The 15551-nt window shown below is 38.8% G+C and overlaps 1 protein-coding gene across 5 annotated transcripts in view; it reads left to right on the forward strand.

The window, feature by feature from the left end:
- Window positions 1-15551, forward strand: part of MYZAP (myocardial zonula adherens protein) — an 84913-nt gene that overhangs the window by 46245 nt on the left and 23117 nt on the right. For all 5 annotated transcript variants that reach the window (XM_072869236.1, XM_072869235.1, XM_072869237.1 and 2 more), the window contains 4 exons: window positions 2643-2768; window positions 3634-3762; window positions 5949-6034; window positions 9407-9512. In XM_072869236.1, coding sequence (XP_072725337.1) covers window positions 2643-2768; window positions 3634-3762; window positions 5949-6034; window positions 9407-9512 — 447 coding nt within the window. The remainder of the gene's footprint in view (window positions 1-2642; window positions 2769-3633; window positions 3763-5948; window positions 6035-9406; window positions 9513-15551) is intronic.

The raw sequence follows: 15551 nt of genomic DNA on the forward strand, positions 1-15551 counted from the left end.
TAAGTAAAAGAATATTATAACTCTACACTGTGCTATAAGGATTTCTTGATGTTGGATTTGTTTATTTGGTATTGCACACTTTTTAATAGGTAATCTGTTAAGTCTTATGAGCATATGGTCAGCAGATCCGTGCTGTAACAGCAAGTGTCTTGGAAAGAGAATTAAGCTATTTCTTTCAGAGAAATGCAAGGGAATAAAATGCAAACTGGAAGGTTTTATATGCCAGAAAGCTTGACTGTTTTCTCCCCTCATCTGCCAAATGTGCCTTTAATCTCATTTAAAAAAAAACAAACAAAACAAAAAAACCCACAAAACCCCTCTTCTGGAAACCTTTGTCTCTCAAAATTGCTCAAAATAGAGTAATTTGGATATAGTACTGTATCAGAATTTGTCACTGTGAAATTAAGGTGACTGGTTTATTCATGCTTAATTTTGTCAGAGATGATGTTTCTTTTTTGCGCTCTAGTGACTTGCATTCATGCTTAATGATGAATGGTTAAAAGAGAAAATATTAACATAAGTGTATTTCAACTTACAATTCATGTTCTAGTTTCCTCTCACAGTGAAGCTTTCCAGGCTATAAAAGTACCGGCATTTTTACCTGCTATTGTCAGCAGGAAATAAAAAGAGGGAAAAACCAATTAAAAGAAGAGAGCAAAGCTGATGCAATTAAGATTTCAAAACAGAAATTTGGACTTTATTATAATCTTAAGGACATGCACCAACAAGTCAGGGAAAGGTATGTTTGCTTCTAAGGGCAGAGAACCACAGGTTAAGTCTCAGTTCAACTGAATGCTTAAGGATTTACTTATCTTCAAGCATGTCAAGGTCTGCAGAATATATGCCCTGCCTTAACGAGGAAAAAGTTTAAATTTGGCCCTCAAAGTTGCAGTTTTATTACAAAGTTAGTGGATAAAATAGCTCATTGCTGTCTTTGAAAGTTAAACATAAAATTGTGTATCAAAGATGCCAGGACATCTGGGATTTAATTCCAAGGGTGAATGTAAGAGGATGGTGTGGAATCTGGGAGGTTAGCAGTTGAAAAGCAGTAACTACTGTATGCCATGATTATTTTCTGGGTAGGAGAACACACCCATGTAGCTTATTAAGTAGGTTCGGTTTATTCATACAATCATGACAATAACTGAGGATGGAGACGTTGCTTAAGAGTACTATAACAGATGCCCTGACGGGTCTGCCTTTTTATGCTTGTTTTTACTCTCCTCGTGCTCAAGCTATAAGCAAAGGAATGATGGAGAGACAGTGCCAGAGATTATATTCCAGTTCAGTGTACCTTAAGGACTCTGGGTTTTGATTGTTGGCTTTTTCTGAATGATATGATTCTTTCAGGCTTCCTGAAATGTGGAAGGTTTTGTGTTGTACTGAAACTTAATTTAACTCCAGTCCCTCTCACAAAGTGCAGGTTACTACCCCTGCCCCAGTGTTGGTCTAGGTGAGATGCCAAATGGGCCAATTGCAGTACAACTGGAGTCCTTCAGAGCTCAGTCCCTTTTCAAAGGGTGAAATACACTGTTGTTATCCTACAGGGCAGTAAAACAGCTTGTTCCCACCATGCAAGATAAACACAAGGGTTTAATAAATCTTTCAGTGCTTGAAATGAAAAAAAAAAAAACCAAACCCCAAAACCTTAATCATCAGAACCAGGTTTTTTGTAGCTGTGTAAACTGTAGTGATCAGCTGGGAGCACTTTATTCTTCTCCCAGATGACAGTATATTCGTCCTCTTCCTGACATTTTTGGAGCACCCACAGCATTTCACTATAACCTTGTCTGATTTATAGCATCTCTAGTAAGTGAACTAAGTCCTGGACTAGCTATTTTACTTTGCTGTTATTGAGGTTTACGGTGTAGGGGGGGTTTAAGCTGTGAATATCCTATCTGGTGTTTAATCACTGAGGGTGTGGTTCAGTCAGTGTTTTGAGCCAACATAAGGGGGAAATCCTGTCTCTGAATTACCATTCCTGCCCTCTTCCCTGTAGCAGTAGTGAAGTTTCTGGTCCTGTGGTTAAAAATTAACCCTTCCACACCCGTGAGTATATTAAGTCTGATTGTTTCCTGATCTGCTTTGTTCCATGGTCACCCCAGTTCTTGTGCCTACACAAAGAGCAGTATGTGGAAAAGTGAGAGAGAGGAGGGAGGGTACAGCTCTGTCTTCTAGTTAACAACACATACTTAGGTCCAGCTTGAAGTAATTATTGCTTTGAGTGTTCATGGTCATTTAGAAGCAGGAGTTGTCTAGACCATCTCTAGTCTATGCTTCTGTAAAATGGGGGGAGACAATGGGGAAACAATGGGGAAGCAAACCAAGTGACTTGGAGGCTGTTATGGAAGGGCTCAGTAAAGAGGCATAGCCTGGTCTTGCATAAGCAATGACTAGTTAAATTCAGACAACATGAAACTTGATGAAACGGTAACTTCTACAAATTTGAATGACTTGCATACTGGCAGAGTGTTGTAAATGGTCTTGATGCAAATGAAAATCTGCTTCAGCAGTGTCAAACAAGGTGGAGCTGAAGTTCAAAGTGTTATTCTCACATCATGTGAACTCCATTTCTCCTGCTGCCAGCAGTACTACACTGACTGATGGGTCAACTGTGACTTTCAGCCTTTCCCCTCTTATAGGTGGAATCATCGCAAGAAGCCAATGCTGAAGTCATGAGAGAGATGACAAGAAAACTGTATAGTCAATATGAGGAAAAAATGCGAGAAGAGGAGCAGAAACATAAAGCTGAGAAAGAAATTCTCCTAGTATGTATAACCAGTGTGTAAGAGTGGTGCTTAGCTTGGGTGTCATTTCTCAGTCACTTAATACTCCACAGTTTACATGTGCTCCTTCACTCCTGTCTCTGTGACTAGTCATATCACAGTTACTAAGCTTTCCAAGCTTTTGGGGTTGTAGGGCTGAGAAAAGAATGTGTTCAAACACAGTAACTGTAATGATAATGTAGATTTCAAAATTTGAAATGGAGTAAGTTGAGTTTTTTAACTTCTGATTCTCTAAAAAAAAGGAAAATATAACGTCCAATTTTAGTGATAGTTTAAGAAGGGGAGGGGGAACAACTTCACTGGACGCTACTGGAGCAAGAACTCTTCCTGTCCCCTGGATTCCCTCCACCCCCAAGTAAAACCTTTCTGTGAGCAGTTTGTCATTGCATTTTTCTAACTGATAAAGATAGATAATGACTGAAGGTAGAATTCCCCAGTCTCTTTCTATTCATATTGGTTTATATGTGAGGAAAGTACAAAGCTGAACGTAGCAAACTTTGGTGTTTAAAATGCTATCTTCTGGAACAGCATGTTTTTCTTATGCTTTTACTTCACGGCATCCTCAGAAGGGAAAACAAATATCTAAGAAATGGGTAAAAGTTTTTCTCAGATTTTCATAATGAAGCTTTACAAATACCTATGCACTTCAAAGTGCCCCAAATCTTTTGTTCTATACAATTCACATTTAGGGTCACAACTCTTCCAGACTTCTGGGCAGGTGTGGTGAAAACCTTTGAGCTCTGCTTAAAAGCTATTAGCCTGGCTCTATGGCCTAAAAAAAAACCCATAAAAAAATCCTCATTAATATATTTTATGTTAATGTGACTGTAAATGTTCTTGTTTGAAGGAGGAAACTAATCGGCTTCTGAAGGCTATTGAAGAGGCAAATAAGAAGATGCAGATTACAGAAACAAGCATACAGGAAAAAGATCAGAGAATTGGTGAGCTCGACCGGCTGATTGAACGCATGGAAGAGGTATGAGAGTTAGTTGATTGCCGCCTTTAAAGGAAATGCAGAAGTGCATGGAGGAAATTTGATTATTATTATTTTTTTTTAATCTGCTGCTCAGTACCCTGCCCAGTGACATACCATTGCTGTTTGCATCTTACTTAGTTATTGTGTCCATATAAGTAAATGGACCTGGACTACCATAGAGACACTGTGATTAAGTGGTTCTTCTGTCTTTCTAGTGGTCTTTAGTCAGGGCTGCCTGAGGTGTCAATATTTACTTACTAAATTAACCATTATTTTAAAGAATGGTTTAAAAAGACCATTCTGTCTTCCTTCAGTGTGCACAGTCTCCTAAGCCTAATGAAGTAGTAATCATAAATGATACAAAATCTCTTAGAAATGTTGTTGGTAGGTCCATTAAAATGTGTTTTTGTTAGGAATAGACCTTACTATTTAGCTATTTATAGTCCTGATTGGAATTATATGTCCAAATTTCTCCACATGTGGATGAAATGCTAAACTGAAAGCTTCAGACTAAAATGTTTTGAGGTTTTTTGTGGGTATGTAGCAGCCACTTAATCTTCCATGCAGATATCTATCTTTTTTAGATTATGGCTCAGAATATTTTGAGGAGAGAAGAAAAAAATAATTTTTACTGACTTTTAATCCAAACTTAGGTTCTTCCTTTCCTGCTAGCATTAAAAAACTTTTAGTTATTCCTCTCCCTGGATAAATATTCCCTACCAAACTGTAATTGAGAACAGGTTTTTGACAATTTACTTTTAAAGCTTTGAAACCAAAAATGCTTTGAGACATTTACCTCTTGTGGCACTGGCGGCACTACTGGAAAACTAATTGTAGCAGTTTTTGCATTGCTTCTTTTTCTTTCCTGCTTTTCCTTCTCTTTTATGGACTTCACTCCAGGGCAAAACTCAGACTAGTAGTCAGATTATTATTATTTTAATGTATTGTTAAGCCTAAGAGTATCACAGTACCTCTCCTTACTTAGTACGCTGCATCTGAATCTCATTTGTTGAACATTTTCAGATATCTGAAAAAGCTTTGTATCTTCTGTCTCAAACAGTTACGGTAAAATTTCCTCTTTGTTTTCTGGTATCATTCACCTAACTAAGAATGAATGTTATTGTTTAGTCCTTAGGCTGAACAGTGTCACTCTAAACAGTGTAAGAGCAGCCCTTTCAAAAGACTCGAATGCTCTTGGATGTATTTTGTCATTTCTCATTTCATTCAACAGCAGGCATCTTGTTATCTTTAAAGATCTGTGCCTTGCTATCTAAAATACAGAAGCAGAGAGCATTCTAGTAAGTGGAGGGAATATGATCTTCTGTTCTTGTGAAATGTTTTTTCACCAACTTTAGTGTAGTAAATATTTGTTACTGAGAAATAGATTTTTATAAGCCAGTCTTGTTGGCTTGACTGCTTAGTCTAACGTGCATTTGTATAGAGCCCCTTTTGTCTAATGCTTGCAAATCTGTTGGTAGAATTAGTGATTACAGTGAGAAATCATTCAGCTTAATATGCCCCTTTAGTAGCTCCATTAACTTCATCTGGGCTTCAGCCTACAACTTATAAGTATTATGCAGTGAATAAAGGATTGCAATATAGTTCTTAAGTACAGATGAGTTTCTACACATTGGTTATTTAATTTGCTCTTATCTGGCTGATACTTGCAGAGTAAATCTGAATGCCTCTTACATTCCCATTAAAGTGGATAGCAGACTCCTCTGTTAATTTCTGTTGACCCAAGTCCTCATAGATCTTCACAAGCACTGTGCTGGTGGACACCTAAAAAATTAACAGGAATATTTGGGGGAAGAAAATAGAGCAATACCTATTATCTTAGCCTTGGATTGAGAGATCTTTTTGGAGGGATAACATGGAAAATTTGTCATTTATGTAGTTCAAGATTGTGATGACTCATCTTTTTATTTAAAAAATTCCGTTTCAAGTACAACTGTACATCTTTGAATAGGAAATTGAAAACACTGATCTTATTTCCATGCATAGCTGGGAATTTTATTTTATTATTATGCATTCTGTGCTCCTTGACTATAGGAAATGCATGAATTTTGTTTAATCAGTTTCTATTTTAATTTCACAAATGATCTTTTGAATTGCAATGAAATATGCTTTGTGAAGCCTTTACATTTTGACATAGGGAGAACTGAAGGATAACATTTCTTGTTTAGGAACGTCACCAGCTGCAAAAACAACTTGAACTAAATGAAATACAAATATCTGGAGCAAAATCTGAAAACGACTCTGACAGTGAAAGGTGAGATATGTCTTGTCTGTGGAACTTCTAGTATTGCTAGGAAACTTTAGGGGTTGATTGGTTTGTTTTTTGAAGACACCTGAATTTTACTTTTTCTAATTTAAAACTGCAGTCTGGTAGGGATTGTCCATCTGAATGTAAGTTTATTTACATATAAAATATCAAGAGGATTAATTTTTGCAACAAAACCCACTTTCATGCATCTTCCGTGGTTTAACCCCAGCTGGCAACCAAGCACCACACGGCTGCTTGCTCCCTCCCCTCACAGTGGGATGGAGGAGCGAATTGGAAGAGTAAAAACTAGAAAACTCGTGGGTTGAGATAAAGACAGTTTAACAGGTAAAGCAAAAGCTGCGCACGCAAGCAAAGGAAATCAAGGAATTCCTTCACTACTTCCCATGGGCAGGCAGGTGTTCAGCCATCTCCAGGAAAGCAGGGCTCCATCACGTATTAACAGTTACTTCGGAAGACAAATGCTGTAACTCCAAATGTCCCTCCCTTCCTTCTTCTTCCTCCAGCTTTTAATTGCTAAGTATGGTGTCATATGGTATGGAATGTCCTTTTGGTCAGCTGGGGTCAGCTGTCCCAGCTGTGTCCCCTCCCAGCTTCTTGTGCTGCACCCCCAGCCTACTCACTGGCTGGACAGAGTGAGAAGCAGAAAAGGCCTTGACTCTGTGTAAGCACTGCTCAGCAATAATGAAAACATCCCTGTATTATCAACACTGTTTTCAGCACAAATCCAAAACATAACCCCATACTAGCTACTATAGAAAAAATTAATTCTAACCCAGTCAAAACCAGCACAGCATCTTTCTTGAAAAGTTGTTTGCAAACGTGCAGAGTACAATTTAGGTGGAACAAGTTGTGACATATTTATGGATTGGATTTTTCTTAAATCTGCATTCCCAAATTCAGCACAGTATGATCCTGGCTATGAATCCTTTCATTATCTCCTTTTAGACTGCTCAACACAATTTTAAAATAAAAGACATTCTGTGTCCTGTATTAAGCTGTAGGACATCCCCTTTGAAAAGATGAACTCTTGAAGAGAGCAAGAGTTTTGCATATCACTGCCAGAGGTGTCTTTTTTCCCTCTTATAAAAAAGAGGGAAAGCGGGGAATATATTTGGGGCTTGGAGGGGCAGGTCTACACATGCATTTCACATATGCACATGAACAAAATGAAGGTGTGGAAGAAATCTGTCATGTAGCATCACAGTGCAGAAATAAGCTATGAAGTTATTTGCAGAAAGTGAGGGTGATGTTATTGTCAGTTAGACCTCTGTGAATGGTTGTTCTTGAAAGCATGAGGCTTAGAAGAAAGATCTAGTGGTGTGGTGGCACCTGGATGTGTTATTTCTGCCCACAGGTGGCATGTGCACCCATTACTACTTCTTTGAGACTGACAGAGCACCATGACCAGGCAAACGAAAGCTTCAAGCAAAGCCAGAGGCAAAGTTTCAAGATAAATCTATCCAACACTGGAATAGTGTAACTGCCATTGGAGTGAAAATTGCATCTACCACTCAAAGGTTTATATGACACTACTTGAGTGGCTAAAGATGAATTATGAGCAGAGACTCTATAATTGTACCTGATTACTACTTATATTTCTGTGGCAGAAATTCTGTGGCCAGACATTGAGTTTTAAGGTTTTGGCATCGCGCTGTTCTGTAGGAAGCATAAACATAAACAGAGGTCCCTGCCGAGAGCATCACACTGCCTAGTTGTATTGATCTGTGACCAGCTTATCTGGTTTCAGGGTAATAACGTCTTTTCACAGCAGGCTGTTAAAATAATAATTTAAAGTGAACAGATGTCACATACAACATGGAATATGGAGATGAAAGATAATTGCTTTCTTCCTTTACCTCTGGATAAAAGATACTCTTCTTGCTTCAGTGAATCCTGCCTTGTCCACTCAGCATGAAAAGTTATGCTGCAGTAAAAAGGGTAAAGGCAACGTTCAGACAGGAATTTGTGCAATGGAAGCAAGCACACAGTTGGAATCTATGCAATGCAAGCAATGAATCTGTGTTCAGATGTTGAAGTCTGTTCTTAAGTTCTCTTTACCTGTCTGTACCCAACCAGACACTTGATCTCCACCTGAGGAAGGACCTCTGTCCCATTGCTCCATTGCTATCTGTGCTTAAAATTCTGAACCTTTCAATGAGAGACCAAATATGTGTTACAATTGCAATCAAAATGTAAATTGCGGTTTTGTGAGACCTTAATATGCAGGATTGACAAACCTGCAGCAAAGCCTTGATTTTTTGAGTCCTTGTCAAAGTGCTGCAGTTACAGTTCTGTAGAGTACTTCACTGTTAATAGAGACTCTTTCTGGGAGGAAACAGCATTCAATTCAGTCATTCATTGGAATCATGTCATACAGTTTGCCATCTGCTGCTTTGCCTTAGAATGGTTGTTCTATTTGCAGCTTCAATAGTTTCTTCTGCTGTGCACTGACCAAGATGAAAAAAGCCTTTTTGTTTTTGATTCCCCTCCTCCACTTCTCAGATTCTGTCCAGTCCTGAATCTAGGACTACAGAAGTTTTATTTTGTAAGCAAGCGATTGCTTTCTTTGAAGAATTTCAAGAATTGTACATTCAGATAAAAATGGAGGCTCCCATGGCCAACATGCCAAAATCTTATTAAAAAGCTTCCCTCCTGTTTCTTTGCATATTCTAAAACTACTTTTCTGGCAGGCTTTTAAACCAACTTGAGGCAGGAGTTCTGTGGGTGTTCAATTTCTGTGTTAGACAGATTTGAAGAAATGCAGAATCTATCTAAAGAGTCATACATACAAACTTAAAACATCCACAACAATTCATGCTGACTGTTGATGAGTTAATACTACTCCAGTTAGCATTCTGCTACTGTTGGCAACTATGCCAAATCCTTAACTCAAGGCTTCCCTGTAGTAGGAGAGCTTTTAAAGGATGCCAGCAGATGTGCTTCCTGGCTTTTACTTAGTATGTATTTCCAAAAAGTTTGCAGGTGGTAATAAGTCAGGATAAATGTGTGTTTCTGATGATAAAGAGCTAGTTGTCTAAATGCTTTTCACTTCGAGGAAAAACAGACATCTTAAGGAGATGAGCTTTGTCACATTGTTTAATTGTCAGCACTTCAGGCTCTGAGTAAGCACGTCAGTATGCAAGACAAAGGTGTTAACTTGGGTGGAGACAGCCACTCTGACTAAAAGTCTACTATTAAAATGTACTTTGGACAAAGTGACAGCTGTCAGTGGAATTTGACTTGCCTACCTCTTGACCTAGTCTTCCTGATGTATGGTGGGATTATAGGGGTTGTTCTTGTTTTGCTTATACTGCATAGCTCCCCACTTACATGCTTAATTCTTCCATGTTCTGCTAGGTCACAGCATTTGGAGGAGGTAGCAGCTAGCCTAAGAGAGCGAATCAAACATCTGGATGATATGGTCCACTGCCAACAGAAGAAAGTCAAGCACATGGTTGAAGAGGTGAGATCTAGTAAAACAATTATGAATCTTTTGGGAACACTGGTTCTTTTAGTACATAATCCAAACGGAGCTCTCTTCTGTGGAAGAGACAAACACAGTGGAAGATGAGTTAAGCATCTGGAGCTAGTGAAGCAGAAAGACCAGGTGAAAGCAGTTTAATCCAGTGGCTGTGGGTTATATACTGTGATCTTTAGGCTGATGCTAATTCTGGCACTCTTCATGGTAGTCCAGGAAATACAACATACAACTTGAAACTTAATTTGAAGCATTCAGAGGGTAACTGCAGAAACAATGCAGACTAGTCATTGAGGGTCTCCTTCCTGTACAGAAATGGAAGGCAAAAACTGCCCTTTGGGGTTTTTTATGTCATTCCTCACAGAAGTAGGGGGGCAAACACAGTTTTCACCACTCATCTTTTTTATCCTGGTCTGGGACATCATCTTAGCTGATACAATTCCCTGTAAAATTTGAAGTCGCTTTCTGCTGGGAAGCTGGTTCAAGTTACAGGCTACCTACATGCCAAGAAACTGTTTAGCAGTCAGAAGGCTGTGATTGCAAACATTTCTGTTTCTCCAAGTGGATGAAAGAATGACATGGGAAATAGGTAAATTAAGTTTAAATTGCCGCTTTACAAAGCAGACTGACAGCATTATTACACTGAGCCTTGCTATTGCACAGAGGATAGGCATTCATGAAAGATCTTTTATTTGTATTTGGACATCACACATTCACAAAATCAAATATTTGGAAACCATTCTAACCTAAGGCATTCTTTCTGCATTCACAATGTACTATTATAGGATTTCTGATTAGACATGGATTTTTTTCCATTTTTATCAAGGTGGTATTTTTAAATATATATATCTCCTATATTTTTATATATATATTTACCTATATCTGCTTTGTTTTATAAGATTCTGATGTAGCCCTGCTGTCTGATCAGATATGTGATACTAAGTGTCTTTTACACAGAGGGATGCAAAAGTATCTATCTCTTTGCATTAAAGTTCTTCTGTCAAATCATCAGTATAGAAGACTGGTATAAAGTCCTGAGGTTTTGTTTCTAGTTCAGCTTGCCATTTTCACTGTTTTCAAGCATCGTAACACGTGGTCTAAAACTGAGCTAACAATCTTTATACCATGGTATTCTATTAACGAAAGCTTCTCTGATCTAATAATCCAATCTATCTAATTAATGGATTATGGGAACAATTATTTAATCTGTTTTGTATCTTCGTAAACCAACCATCATATTATGATCTTTTTTTGTTCTAACCAAAAGTTCTAAAGGACTTGGCACTTCGTGATACGTGTGGCAACCCAGATGATTCTAGTAATATATAAGAGGATGGTGGCCTAAACTTTGCCCTTTATTACTAAATATATTTTAAATTGCTCAGTGTAATTTGACCTCTAGTGGGCTGCATTGGTATAACAAATACTTTCAGTTCCATGGGGTGTTTTGGCAAAAACGTGTATAAAGCTTGGGCTAATTATTATTATTTCATAAATATTAGGTTTAATGGGTAAGTTCAGCTTGCTGATTGCTTGTAATGTATCTCTGCTGGCGCCTTCATATATACAGAAAGCCCCTCTAGATCTTTTGGTCATCCTATTTAACAAGTAGAAGTTAGATGACCAACTCACTAATTAGCTGTCAAATATGTCTACTTTTAATTGATGTCTGACTACCTGCTTTTCAAAATCAATTAAATCTCAGGACAAATCCTTGACTGCCATGTAGCCACAGGGAATATATTTTTGTGCTCTCCTTTAGTCCTCATGTGTTTTAGTTTTTTCTTTTACTTGAGTTTCCTTGAGAACTGCATGAACACCTGTAGCTACATCTGTATTTTCACTAGTGAGCTAACTAAAGACTCCTGTAACAGAGGTTTGATCAGGTCAGATGGCAACAAATACGTTAGGCGCTTAATGTTTTTTTAATTTTATGCTATCCATGGTTTGTGTTTGTACTGCGTTTGAGGAAATATCTACAATATAGTTGGCATGTGCTATTTTAAACTGGACTCTTTTAATTAAAGGCCTAAAAATACTAGCTTTAATAGTACAGAGAAGAGTAGCTGTCCACCATGTGGGAAGCTAAAAAGCATTGCAGATGTGTATGCCCTGAGCTATCTACACATATGGTATTTTTCATGATTTTGTGTTCTTTTCTACATAAATATTAGAAAAGTATTTTTAGGCTCACTTTAAGCAACACTTACTAACTATGCCACAGAAGCTGAGAAACCATCAACAAAAATACTTCTTAAAAGGTAGGCTGTTGAAAAGAAATGCTATCTGAAACGTCTGTTCTGGAGTGAAGTTAAAAACTAGGGAGCAGCAGCACTAAACACACTTTCTAGAGTAAATAGGGAAGATTTTGTAATTGCCCTACTATTTAAGTCCCAGAAAATGTGTTCATCAGGGTATACTTGAATGCACATCCTCTCTACATTAAATTTAACCAAATGTAGAATGTAATGGCTAGGAATACCTAGAAAAGCGTCATGAAAACCTGCCATGTTACTTGTCTTGCAATACTTTCATGGCTGGTATCTGTAAAATAACATTCCATCTTAGGGTTTATGAGGGCATTATAATGATCAATAACTTGCATTTAAATAATACAATTGAGAAAGAAAGAATAATCAAAGCAGCTAGATAGCCTGCTTTCTGAAATGCTTAGCTTCTCTGTGGCACAAGAATAGACTGAGAACAGGCTAACCTGGGAAACTCGGAAGACAAGTGGAAAGTAAATAGTCAAAGTTATCAGCAGTGCTTTTGTTAGAAGCTGAAACAAAGCTACTGTATGAACTAGGTGAGAATGATGGCTAAGCCTATGCTTGCTTGACTACAGGATGAGCTTTATTTAGTATTAATCTTGGTATATTTGGACACAGATATGAAGTATAAATGTGGGGTTTATTCTTTCAGTGTAAACCACAACGGGTTTATGCTGTTATCATCTCCAATTTAGACAAAGTGCAGCTACAGAAATGAACATCATTTCAAAGGGGTGCTGAACAAACAAGATATGCTGCTTCAAACTTATACGGAGAACTGTCAAAATTGACCAAGTACCGAGATGAATCTGCTGGATGAAAAAATCACAAAATAGATTGCTCTTCAGGCCTTTTTAGGGAAAGATGATGGATCATTTGCAAGTGACAGATGCAGGGCATTCTGTAAAAGAACAGCAAGCAGTCAGGAGGAAGTGAAAGAAAAGCTTTATAGTGGAGTTTTGTGATGCAGTAGGCAGCTCTAACACCTCCACTGCTGTTTTGATGGCATTTAAAAATGTGTTAGGAGGCTGTGGTCGGTACTAATCTAGGCATGCATGAAAGGGGCTGCTGGCAGAGAAGCACCAAATGTAGGACGCCATGGAGGAAAAGAGTATGAAAGCCTTCCTTTTCACAGGATCTATCTTGTTGGTACTGAATGCAGTGGATGTGTGACCTGTGGAATTGAGTCCAGGCAGAGAAGGACAATCATAGTTCAGTATGCTTATACTCCTTAGCGAATAAATAATTTGCTTCTATTTTTTTTTCTCTTAAAATAAATTCTTCCATCTTGGGCATGAATAGAACCTTTTTCAACTTGACCTAGTCAGACCAGTCATAAATTAAATAGGCATGAAAAATAACTTTCAGAAGAAAATAAATGGAAGGAAAAAAATGGGAGTTTGCTGGAGTCAGTGACCTTCAACCAACATCTCTGTGTGTGTTAGATCACACACGCACCCATTTTTTCAGCCTCGTAGGGATTCTCTGCTGTGAGAGCCAAGATCGCAGCCCCTTAGAGCACCAGCTGAGCAGAAAGTTATCCTGCATATTCTTAAAGCCTCATGTTCTCATTAGAGAGAGATTGCAGATGATTTAAGGCTGACAGATTTACCCCTGTGTTGAACTTCTTTATTAAATAAATCTATTTGTTACTAGCTTAGTGCAGTACATTTTACATCAGGTGCTGGCAGTTGAAAGTGCAGGACCTGCAGTTGGCAGGTGTGTAGAAACCCAGCCCTTTTCTCAGACTATTTGTACATAGCTAGTTTTCAAAAAAAGAGTGAGAAGAGACAGATAGCCGGAGTGGGTCACCCAGAGCTCAGTGGTGAAATCAGTGAACATTAATAATGGTAGACTTGATTAAGCTGCCTTTTTTTTTTTTTAAAAGCCCTTGCCTTTGTAGCCATCTTAAAGTATGGCTGGGCAGAGAAAGACTTTCAAAGACAATCCAGGAAAAAGCCAGTTCGATCAGAGGAAGAATTTGCAGGGAGACTTACAGCGTGAAAGGTGGAAGCATGCAAACTTCAGGCCCTACCACTGAGGAATTTCCAATGCAGAGACAGAACTGGGCAGGCAGAGGCAGGCACAGAGGTGCTATGGGAGGGCATGGGAAGCTGCTACCACATTGTTTTTCAGGGTTGAAATTGCTGTTGTTCTGTGAGAGGGGTGAAAGCTTGTCTTTGAGTTATCTATTCAATATGGTCAATCAGTTTATCCTGTCTGTGCCAGTGTAGGAGATGGAAGAGAGTTTAGTGTAAGATAAAGCTAAAAGTCTTCAAATGAAATACAAAACATTGATTTTTAAATCAGCAACAAAAGTATTTCCTGGCTTGATCTCAATCTCAAATCTGGAGAGATTTAAGAGAGCTTTAGTTTTGAGATTTGTGCAATTGACATTGAAATGGATTGCAGTTTCATGGCACAATAAGCTTCTTTTATATGTAATATTGTTTCATTGTTGAGAAGCAGGAGAGGGAAGGAAATAAGCATTTGCATTTTGTAAGGCAAGTGGGTTGATGCAGATATAGGGAGCTATTCTGAAGGGGACTGAGAAGAGAAAAGGATATTTGATTCCATGCCAAGAAATTATCTACAGGACTCAGATTTCACATGAAATTCCCCTAACTACTGAATTGAACTGTCTCTAGGTCATGGCCCATGAGCTGTTCTCCAGCTTTAGTCTCAGATTCGTTGGATAATAAATGGTGACCAAACACCAGGGAGAAGCTGTATCCTGTTCTGTTGTGGAAGATACTTGCATGAAAGGACAAAGTGCTAATGAGCAAATGATATCCCAAATACAGAAGATACTTTGTATTGCACAAACGGGGAATAAAAGAAGACGTTTTCCCACCAAAGACTTAATAACCAGCTGAAAACTTCTGTATCAAGATACTCCAACTCCAGATATATAGCAAAATATCCCAGTTTTAATATGGAAGTACAGTTTCAATTTTAGGTCAAGTAAAAGAAGCCACACAGAAGCATAGAGGATGAGAAGATTGAATTACCAGCCACAGACAGGTGCCAAATTTTTAAAAACCAAAATCTGCATTGCATAGAATCACAGAATCACAGAATCGTATAGGTTGGAAAAGACCTTTAAGATCATCAAGTCCAACCGTAAACCTAACACTACCAAGACCACCACTACACCATGTCCCTAAGCACCTCATCCAAACGGCTTTTAAATACCTCCAGGGATGGCGACTCAACCACTTCCCTGGGCGGCCTGTTCCAATGCTTGATAACCCTTTCAGGGAAGTAAAATTTCCTAATATCCAGTCTAAACCTCCCCTGGCACAACTTGAGGCCGTTTCCTCTTGTCCTATCACTTGTTACCTGGGAGAAGAGACCGACCCCCACCTCTCTACAACCTCCTTTCAGGTAGGTGTAGAGTGCAATAAGGTCTCCCCTGAGCCTCCTTTTCTCCAGGCTAAACAACCCCAGTTCCCTCAGCCGCTCCTCATCAGACTTGTGCTCCAGACCCTTCACCAGCTTCGTTGCCCTTCTCTGGACACACTCCAGCACCTCAATGTCTCTCTTGTAGTGGGGGGCCCAAAACTGAACACAATATTTGAGGTGTGGCCTCACCAGTGCCGAGTACAGGGGCACGATCACTTCCCTAGTCCTGCTGGCCACACTATTTCTGATACAAGCCAGGATGCCATTGGCTTTCTTGACCACCTGGGCACACTGCTGGCTCATATTCAGGTGGCTGTCAACCAACACCCCCAGGTCCTTTTCTGCCAGG

Source organism: Ciconia boyciana, chromosome 8 (genome assembly GCF_034638445.1).
Source record: "Ciconia boyciana chromosome 8, ASM3463844v1, whole genome shotgun sequence".
Lineage (NCBI taxonomy): Eukaryota > Metazoa > Chordata > Aves > Ciconiiformes > Ciconiidae > Ciconia > Ciconia boyciana.